Source organism: Echiichthys vipera, assembly GCF_963691815.1.
Source record: "Echiichthys vipera genome assembly, chromosome: 10".
Classification (NCBI taxonomy): Eukaryota; Metazoa; Chordata; class Actinopteri; order Perciformes; family Trachinidae; genus Echiichthys; species Echiichthys vipera.
The window spans coordinates 30,705,734-30,716,468 of record NC_139835.1 but is presented as its reverse complement, the minus strand read 5'-3'; the positions used below and the strand labels follow the sequence as shown (position 1 = coordinate 30,716,468).

Below are 10,735 nucleotides of genomic sequence, written 5' to 3'. Positions count from 1 at the left end.
TTGTTAAATAGCATATGCAAATGAGGCTTTATCTGACTGTGACATGTGCTAAAATATGGAAATAAATGCACAAAATGTGCCGTTAAATGCACCAAAACTCATACAATTCGACATTAATTTATATTTATATTTTAATCTAATTTAAAATATATTTGTCTTTGCATTAATTCCCATATTTGACTCTCCCAGCTGATTACTTACTGATTAGGTTTTTAAATAGTCTGTGGAAATGAAGCTTTATCTGATCACAAATTCACAAAATGTGCCATTAAATGTTCCAAAACTCATACAATTCGACATCCATTTGTATTTATATTTGAATTGGCCTTTTAAAACATATTAATTCCCATATTTGACTCTCCCAGCAGATTACTTAAATAAAACAACATCTTTATATTAACGTTTTTGAATAGCATATGCAAATGAAGCTTTATCTGACTGCTACATTTGCTAAAATAGCTTAAGTTTGAACTTTTAAACTGTTTTTACTGTTATTTTTATTGTTTTGTGTGCATGTATTTCTATCTAATGTTTGTTTAATGTCTTTATTCAAATTATTGTCTTAAACAACCGTCTGAAATGAGATTCACACGGAGGAAGAAGCTTTGACATCAACGGTTCAATTCAATTCAATTCAATTCAATTTTATTTATAGTGCCAAATCATAAAAAAGTTATCTCAGGACACTTTACAGAGTAGGTAAAGTACATTGACTGAATTCATTTAAAAATAAATAAAAAGCAGATTTATTATATTGACTAAATTAATTTAAAAATAAATAAAAAGCAGATTTATTATATTGAATTAATTAATTAAAAAATAAATAAAAAGCAGATTTATTATATTGAATTAATTAATAAAAAAATAAATAAGAAGCTGATTTATTAAATTGACTAAATTAACTTAAAAATAAATAAATAAAAAGCTGATTTATTATATTGACTAAATTAATTTAAAATAAATAAAAAGCAGATTTAGTACATTGACTAAATGAATTTAAAAATAAATAAATAAAAAGCAGATTTATTATGTTGACTAAATTTATTAAAAAATAAATAAAAAGCAGATTTAGTACATTGACTAAATTAATTTAAAAATAAATAAATAAAAAGCAGATTTATTATGTTGACTAAATTAATTTAAAAATAAATAAAAAGCAGATTTATTATATTGAATTAATTAATTAAAAAATAAATAAAAAGCAGATTTATTATATTGAATTAATTAATAAAAAAAAAAAAAAAAGCAGATTTATTAAATTGACTAAATTAATTTAAAAATAAAAAAATAAAAAGCAGATTTATTAAATTGACTAAATTAATTTAAAATGAATAAAAAGCAGATTTAGTACATTGACTAAATGTATTCAAAAATAAATAAAAAGCAGATTCAGTACATTGACTACATTAATTTAAAAATAAATAAAAAGTTCCCTCTCGTTCGTGTGGTTTCAGATGTCCTCTAAGGTCTGGGGGGGGTCACGCATAAGCTCAACCAAAGCCTTTCCCCGGTCCTCCCCTGATCCCCCCCGGTCCTCCCCTGATCCCCCCCGGTCCTCCCCCGTCTCCTCCCTTCGCCCAGCAGCGTGCCTGCTGTTGTGAGGCCTTTTCCTTTATCCCCTGACTTTCTACTGCACCCTCAGAGGGGAGGAGGGGAGGGGGGCCGGGGGGACCATATGGTGCTGACATAAGGTGCACTAGAGGTGCTTGAGTACAGGAGAGAGGTCAACGGTGAGGGATTTCTGAAGTGGAGGACTGGAAACCCCCCCTCAGGTAAAATGGAGTCCACCAAGCACACGACGGAGACGAGTCCAGACAGAGAAGAGGACTTTTCACTCAATCAGAGCCGTTGTTGTGTTGTCTGTGGCAGGTAGAGCTGGATCATGAGTGTTTGCACCTCTCTGCCTCCTGCGTCAACACGAGCCATCGTTATTATGCATTAGTCATCCGGTGACGTGCGGCAGAGTTCCTGGCAGACAGAGACCGGGACGTACCTGCCTCTTTAGAAAATGTTGCTTAACTTGATAAAGAGGGTGTGAAGTAGAGACCCATTACGTAACCTTTAACGCTCATTATGAGCTCCTTAAACTGAATGAACTGTATGTTTATGAGCTCTAATCAACACTTGAACTCTCAGTTTTTATAACACAGAAAGTATAAGTGGCTTTTTTAAACGTGTACACATGCATGGACTTCCTGGGGTTGGTGTGACGGCATCTGTGGCTCCATCTGCTGGTCAAAACTATGTCTCACGACAATAGAGAAAGAACAGACTCTGCTGATACCTTCCAGAACAGACCTGCAGGTTGGGAACGAGAGCTTCAGACAACTCTTTGCATCTTTGCGTCAACAGGACACCATCCAGACGTGGTTCCTCCAGTCTGGTGTAACCAACATGATCCTGTGTGAGGGAACACCAAGGGTGAGTGAAAAGGTCGCTGTAAGGAGAATGAGACTTGCAGGGCACTGCCAAAGACACCCAGAACTGTCAGCCTGCAAGCTGCTGCTGTGGGAACCGACACGCGGGCGCCGTTCAAGAGGACGTCCCACACTAACACACGTGGACGTACTCAAGAGGGACGCAGGAGCCCAGAGTACCAGCGAACTGGAGAGATGTACGGAGAACCGGGACGACTGGAGACAACGATGGACAGCTCGGCTGAGGACGACCTAGAGAGAGGTGTGGAGGAACTGGACCGGTCTGCACCCAGCCCTGACCTCACACCCATCAGACCCACTGTGACCCAGACCTGATCCCAGACATCTGTGTGCTCTTGTCGCTGCAGGAGGTTCAACATGTGCTGAAAGACTGAAACCAGTTCATTTAATGTAACTGCTGATGTCATCTATCATCAACTGTGTAAAGCACAATACCATACACATCTCATCTCATCTTCAGCCTCTTATCCGGGGTCAGGTCTCAGGGGCAGCAGCTTTAGCAGGGGACCCCAAACTTCCCTTTCCCGGGCCACATTAACCAGCTCTAACTGGGGGATCCTGAGGCGTTCCCAGGCCAGTGTGGAGATCTAATCTCTCCACCTGGTCCTGGGTCTTCCCCGAGGCCTCCTCCCAGCTGGACGTGCCTGGAACACCTCCCTAGGGAGGCGCCCAGGGTTCATCCTTACCAGATGATCCTGAACCACCTCAACTGGCTCCTTTCAACGCAAAGGAGCAGCGGCTCTACTCCGAGTTCCTCACGGATGCTGAACTTCTCCCCCTCTCTCTAAGGGAGACTCCAGACCCCCTCCTGAGGAAACACATTTCACACGCTTGGACCTGGTTCTTTGGGTCCTGACCCAGCTTTCATGCTCCATCGTCCCCTCACCCATGAACATGATCCCAAGGTACTTGAACTCCTCCCAAAGGCATCAGTAAAGAGAAGAGTGGAGGCTGTTGGAGCTTCATGCACGTCTCCCAAAGTTCACTTAAACACGTGTTACAGACCTTAACGCCACTTCCAGCTGGCGTGCTCCAGAATGATTTCCTTTCATAGTTATTTTATGAGCCTTGTTGGAGGCAGCCTGAGGCCCGAGATTATCGCTGCCAGTGAATACTTCTGTCACCGTCGTGCACGTGACAAACAACAACAAGGCTCAGGACGTTTCCAGGACGTCGTCAGTGACGATGCAGCTGCCGTGACACGTACGGACAGGCTCCTCTCTGTGGACGTCGGGTTCAAAAGACGTGAAATCACCTCTTATGTGATAGAAATGACATTTTCCAGGACTTTTGACCGTTTCCTCTCATTACCCGTGTGTGTTTTCCACGACCTGAGCATTTTTTTAACTCCAGGACGACGCGTGGGAACCCTGAGACGATGACACTGCACTCCCCAAAGTCACAGCTGAATGAAACAGATTCAAACCAGAGAAACTTTATTGAGACAAAACATTAAAAAAATCTGATTATAAAAGAAGAGAGACAGATCCTCCACCTCAGCAGACACACACACACACACACACACACACACACACACACACAGACACATTCACTCTCACACACACACTCACACACACACACACAATCTCATACACACACACACACACACACACACACACACAGTGTAATGAATCAGTTCATCCACCCGTCTCTCCTTTGGGGCTGCAGGTTTCCCATGATGCATTGTGTGACGTCACCAGCCGAACATGTACTCCATCGCTTTGGAGACCAAACTGTCGTCCTTCTTGGGTGTCTGTCTGTCTGCTACCACCTAAACACACACACAGACACACACACACACACACACGCACACGCACATTTAGTTTTTGAAGTCGACCAAAGCAACAGTTCAGACCCAGAGTGGAGATCGTGAGGTCAGAGGTCACCTGGTAGTCGCTGACGGAGCTCCTGTAAGCGGCGCTGAGCGGTCTGATGGAAGAGCGAGGAGTGGAGGGCAGGACGGAGGAGGAGAAGGAGGTGGAGAGGGGGGAGGAGATGGACGTACTGCTGTCCATCACGCTCTGAGGCAGAGAGAGGAGAGGACTAAGACAGACAGACTGACAGACAGACAGACAGACAGCAAACAAACAAACAAATCATGTCCGTCTTCTCTCCCAAACGTAATCAAATTGTGTTTGTCGACGGTCTTCACTTCTTTATGAGCGATGGAAGGAGAATAATCTGGATGAACGACAGGATCTCCATCTTTGTTAGTAAAAAAGAGAAAGTAACTGTTTAACCTCAAAGCAGCTTCAGTCCAAAGCAACTGGACTTGGTTCTTTGGCTTCATCAGTTCATGAACGCATCTGACCAGGTACAGGACCAGGACCAGGCTGGGACTGGACCAGGTACAGGACCAGGACCGGGACCAGACTGGGACTGGCCGAGGTACAGGACCAGGCTGGGACTGGACCAGGACCAGGACCAGGCTGGGACTGGACCAACTAACTGGTGTGAGATCCAGGTATTTAACCTCTCACAGGCCGATGATGTCACTGAAACCCTTTGGGCTCCAAGTGCCAACGACCGTCGTTAGAGGGGCAGTCGAAGCCGAAAACCAGCTTCCAACCAACGACTGGATGGCGTCCTGTCCCTGGTCCAGTCCCAGCCTGGTCCTGGTCCTGGTCCTGGTCCTGGTCCTGGTCAGATGCGTACATGAACTGATGAAGCCTCTTGGATCAGAGGTGAAACGTCTTCCTGACAAGGAACCAAGTCCAGTTGCTTTGGACTCAAATTGCTTTGAGGAGAACGACGACCTGGACACACGAGAACCTTCACAGACTGTCTGTCCGTCCAACCTTGATTTGCATTCCTCCCTTTTCTTCCCGCTCCTCCGTTAACTGTCATGTCATCCCCGGGCACTGACCTTGTCTATGCAGGGCTTCACTCCCACCATGATGGCGTCCCCGAACACTTTCCCGTCCTTAGACAGAGCTTTCCTGGCCTGAAGTCTGGACTGGTACTGAAGGTGCATCCAGTTACCAGGAGACGCCATCTGTCAGCAAATCAACAACGCATCCGTCAGCTCTCATACGAAGGGAACAGGGACGTAAGAGCCAACGGGCCCCTGGGCACAGAGGGGTAAGAGGCCCCCCACTCTGTCCACGTAGGAACAAGACACAAGCATCCGATACAAGGTTTTGTATCTATTTTTAGTCATTTTGCATCTTTTTGCATCTATTTTTAGTCATTTTGCATCTTTTTGTGGTGGTTTAGCATCTATTTTTAGTCATTTTGCATCTTTTTGTGCTGGTCTTTCATATATTTTTAGTCATTTTGCATCTTTTTGTGCTGGTTTTGCATCTATTTTTAGTCATTTTGCATCTTTTTGTGATGGTTTTGCATCTGTTTTTAGTCATTTTGCATCTTTTTGTGTTGGTTTTGCATCTATTTTTAGTCATTTTGCATCTTTTTGTGTTGGTTTTGCATCTATTTTTAGTCATTTTGCATCTTTTTGTGCTGGTTTTGCATCTATTTTTAGTCATTTTGCATCTTTTTGTGCTGGTTTTGCATCTATTTTTAGTCATTTTGCATCTTTTGTGCTGGTTTTTCATCTATTTTTAGTCATTTTGCATCTTTTTGTGATGGTTTTACACCTATTATTAGACTTTAACATTTCTTTGTGGTAATTTTACATCTATTTGTAATAATTTTGGGTGTCTTTGGCATCATTTTTGTCTCTATGTGGTCGTTGTGTGTCTATTTTCAGTCATTTAGCATCTCTTCGTGGTGTTTTGCATCCCTAAAATTATTTTTTGTCTCATTTTGGTCGTTTTGTGTTTACTTGTGGTCATTTAGTCCTATGTGATTTTTTTTCCAGCAACATTTGATGAGTCAGGGTCCCTGACTTTATGGGTCCTGGGCCTGTGCGTGGTAGGACCTCTCAGTAAATACTGATCCGCTATAAGTTTCACCAATGTTGTAAATAATTAAGTGTGTGTGTGTGTGTTCGTCTCACCGTGTGTTTGAGGATGTTTCCGTACTGAGCAAACTGCAGCAGGATGTAGGAGGCTGAGGCTGGAGGAAAGCTAACACACACACACACACACATGTCACGTATATGTTTTTCAGTGTATTACGCAGGACAGCAGAAGTATATGTAGCGGTTTAATACCCAAACACAGTGACCCAGGTCTGGTCCAGCTGGTCTTCAGAAGACAGAGACTCCCCTTGACTGTAGAAGGGATCCACCTGAGCTGGAGACAGGCACCCCTGCTGCATACCTGGAGACACACACACACACACACACACACACAGGTCTGTTTGCAGCCGAGCATCTCAACACCTGATTGGTTTTAGGATATCAGCAGGAAGGGCGCACTCCCACTGTTTCTCCGTCCCGTGCCCCAGCACGTTTCACGGCTAAAGTCTGGTTCCTTTGACCAGTGTGAGTGCAACCGTACCGCGTCTAGGAGCGGCACGTTTGCCGTCCACGTCCCGTTTGGGAGAGGTGGGCTTTAGTAAAGCACGTTTGCACGTGTACGAGCACGAGGCCTACGGCGGTTCTGAGGTCATTTCCTGTGCGCCTGTTGGGACGTAGAAAAAAGAAGGAGGGACCATGCGCGGACATTTCAAACAATGGCGGTGAAAGGTTCACGTTGGTGTGATGCGGAGGTGGAGTGTTTACTGCAGATTTGGTCGATGAAAAGATTCAAAAACAGACGACAAGACGCATAAAAACTCCGAGGTCTACGGAAAGATCTGGAAACAAAGCCACGCATCGCCATGACGTCATCAATGCGTGTGACGTGTTACGGCGTGATGACGTATAGGCAGCAAGAAGCATTCTCCGAGGCCCAGGTAGTGTGAGTACAAACGGGCCTGGAGGGGGGGACAAGGACCCTAAAGCACGGGGCACGGGACGGAGGCACAGTGGGAGGGCGCCCTGAGTGAGTTAATACTTGCTGTAGATTGGTTATCGGTGTGTACCTGGAGTGGAGGCCCCTCGTGCAGACACAGGAGTCTGCATCACTGGAAAAGACTGAAGAGAGAAACATTATGAACACTTTTTATCATCACAGCTGCCTGACAGAGTTTTCAGAGAGCGTCTGTTCCACTCACCTGTCTGTGACTGCTGAGGGGCGTCGTCACGGCGACCAGGTCGTCGTGGATACTGCGAACAGGCGGCGCTCCGCTCTTGTCTTTCGGGGTGAGGACGATGGGGTGCGGGGCCGAGCACACGCCCCCGCCCCCACCTGTGCTCTCTGTGAAGGGCACGGAGAGGCTGAAGGCGCGCGGCTGGGGGCTCGCCGGGGCGGGCAGGTCGCCCATCAGGAAGCCGGGGAGGAACTGAGCTCCGAGGGTGGGTTTGGGAGAGGTGGGAGAGCCCAGGGTCATGGGTTCAGTTCCCACTGAGACACAGAGACAGGTAGAGGGGTTTAAACTGGTCACCATCAGGACTTTGATGCTTCTGTCTGCGGTTTGTTTCATTTAATAAAAAGTGTGAACAGCAAATCAAATGCAGCTCCTGCAGAGACTTACTTCAATACCCCCTTATCCTAAACAGTGGTGAGCAGAGGAAATAATACCGTTTAGTCCCCTGAATATAAGACGAACCTCCTTTGTCAGGCAGATTTCCAGAATAAAAACAACCCACTGTCTTATATTCAGGAGGACATGCTGCTGTATCTGCTTTAGAGCTTTGATTCTCCGTCTTGTCCAACTGTGATTTCTCTAAATTCCCTCAACTCTAAGCAAACTTCCTGTTGTTCATTTACTTTTTAAAGGTATCTTATAGTCTATGTGATGTCTTAGATCATGTATACAGGCTGTGTAACGCTTCCCAAAGTCAAATTCAAGCATTTCAAGGTGTATTTTCCTGCTTTTCCTGCTCTAGCAGCTGTGATAAACTACACATTTATTAATATTGCACTTGTTCATCACTTTAAATGAGATGTAATTGTGCTGTAAACAACCAACTTGGTGTTTTGAGACAGAAGGACGACGGATGAAAGGAAAACTAACTATCATTCATTCATCTTCAGCCGCTTGTCCGTGTCGGGGTCGCGGGTTGGGGGCTGGAGCCGATCCCAGCTGTCGACGGGAATATAATCAACGATTTTGATAAGAAATCGACAGATATGGATTTTTTAGGGCTGATGACCGATGCGGGTCGCCGAATTTCTTGAGCCGATACGACTTTTGCTCCTCAATTTACATCATAAAAATGACACGATGATGAGAACGAATGTTACGAGTCTAGAGTTTAAAAAGGAGCCTTTATTGAACTTAAAAAAGGCGTCTGCAGCCACACGAGACCTGTCTGTAAATAATGATGGTGAACGCAGCGTCGCATCGCCGATACCATGCACCTAAAAACGATAATACGGTCCGGCCGATGTGTCGTCTGTCACTCATTTGGATCGTCTGATGTCGTCGAATAAAACAGAACATTTAAAGCACTTTATTCAAAATGACATCTTAACAACACCACACTGAACCTCAAGGGTTTAAGGGTTAGAGCATCTTTAAGAGAGACAGACAGACAGACAGACAGACAGACAGACAGATAGATAGATAGATAGATAGATAGATACATAGATAGCTACATAGATAGATAGATAGATAGATAGATAGATAGATAGATGGAGAGATAGATAGATAAATAGATAGATAGATAGATACATAGATAGATAGATGGAGAGATAGATAGATACAAAGATAGATAGATAGATAGATAGATAGATAGATAGATAGATACAAAGATAGATAGACAGAGAGATAACTTTATTTATCCCTGAGGGGAAATGAGGTCATTGTAGCAGCTTTACAAAACAATCAGAAATATTAAATATAAATTACATTAATAGTGCAGTGTCGCATATTTAAAACAATATATTACAATAAACTAAAACTACTAATATACTATTGAAATAATACATAAATACATATAAATATAATATATTTATAACCGAATAACATTAAAACAAGCAGAAAACCACAGACAGAAGCTCCATAAATGTTGTTTTTTCTTTACCTTGTAGCTCCATCTCTGATTTTCAAAAGTAGGAAGTGACGTCAGGCCGGCTAGCTCCCGCGGCTAACCGAAGCTAACTGATGTGTTTCAGTTAAAACGGTCTGTTGTGTAAAAGGCTGTGTGACTGAAGCTAAATGCTAACACGGAGCATTAGCCGAGTTAAGGTAAAGCAGTAAACCCGGGTCCGACGGTCCGCTGCGGGTCGTTTCCGGAGCTTCAGAGCCGCTGATGGAGAAACCGGTGAACACCAAACCGCTGGACTGAAGCTAACGGCTAACTGGGCTAACCGGGCTAACTTCCGGCGCATTTAGACAGCGTCAGTGCGGAGATGCGTTCACGGGCTCTGTGTTTTACACGCGTCTAAAACCAGATTTTTATTATTTTTATTAGATTTTTTAAATGATTTAATCACTTCACATTTAATGAGCATCACATTTTAATCATAACGAAACAAAGAGAGCAGAATATTCAGTCACAGTGCAACGTAAACAAAGGTGCATGAACGCCATTAGGCCCTAAACTGCACTGTGAGGGGGGAAATAATTTACCCATGGGGTCAATAAAGTCTAAAGTCTTATGAAAGAATAATAATATTTAATATTAATAATATATTTTATTTGTAAAGGGCTGGGTTTTCTCCGGGTTCTCCGGTTTCCTCCCACAGTCCAAAGACGTGCAGGTGTTGGGTTCATTGATGACTCTAAATCACCCGTAGGTGTGAATGGTTGTCTGTCTCTGTTTGTCTCTATGTGTCCTGTGATAGACTGGCGTCCTGTCCAGGGTGGACCCCGCCTCACGCCCGATGCCAGCTGGGATCGGCTCCAGCCCCACCGCGACCCCGACAGGGACAAGAGGCTGAAGATGAATGAATGAATGCATCACAAAGTGCTACAAAGACTTAGACTCAGACTTCTCTTTATTGATCCTTTGTGATGAACTCATCTCATCTCATCTTCAGCCTCTGATCCTGGATCAGGTCTCGGGGGCAGCAGCTCCAACAGGGGACCCCAAACTTCCCTTTCCCGGGCCACATTAACCAGCTCTAACTGAGGGATCCTGAGGCGTTCCCAGGCCAGTGTGGAGATCTAATCTCCCCACCTGGTCCTGGGTCTTCCCCGAGGCCTCCTCCCAGCTGGACGTGCCTGGAACACCTCCCTAGGGAGGCGCCCAGGGTTCATCCTTACACAGTTAATTAAAGACACTTAAACTATAGAGTACGTCTAGAACACAATCTATGGTTTATAGCTGTTTTTATTTTTACTTTTCCTTTTTCATAATTTCTGTTTTATTTATTTACTTTTGGCCGTTTTTGAATGTTTTA

General features: G+C 44.1%; 1 protein-coding gene across 1 annotated transcript; it reads right to left on the bottom strand.

The window, feature by feature from the left end:
• Nucleotides 1-4,000: 4,000 nt before the first annotated feature.
• Nucleotides 4,001-9,526, bottom strand: nup35 (nucleoporin 35). The gene is made up of 8 exons (XM_083921806.1): nt 9,415-9,526; nt 7,500-7,789; nt 7,368-7,419; nt 6,553-6,661; nt 6,397-6,466; nt 5,305-5,433; nt 4,325-4,459; nt 4,001-4,209 (listed from the first exon to the last, which is right to left on the bottom strand). The coding sequence occupies exons 1-8, from the start codon at nt 9,425-9,427 to the stop codon at nt 4,132-4,134; spliced, it is 876 nt and encodes a 291-aa protein (XP_083777932.1). The 5' UTR covers nt 9,428-9,526; the 3' UTR covers nt 4,001-4,131.
• Nucleotides 9,527-10,735: the final 1,209 nt, after the last annotated feature.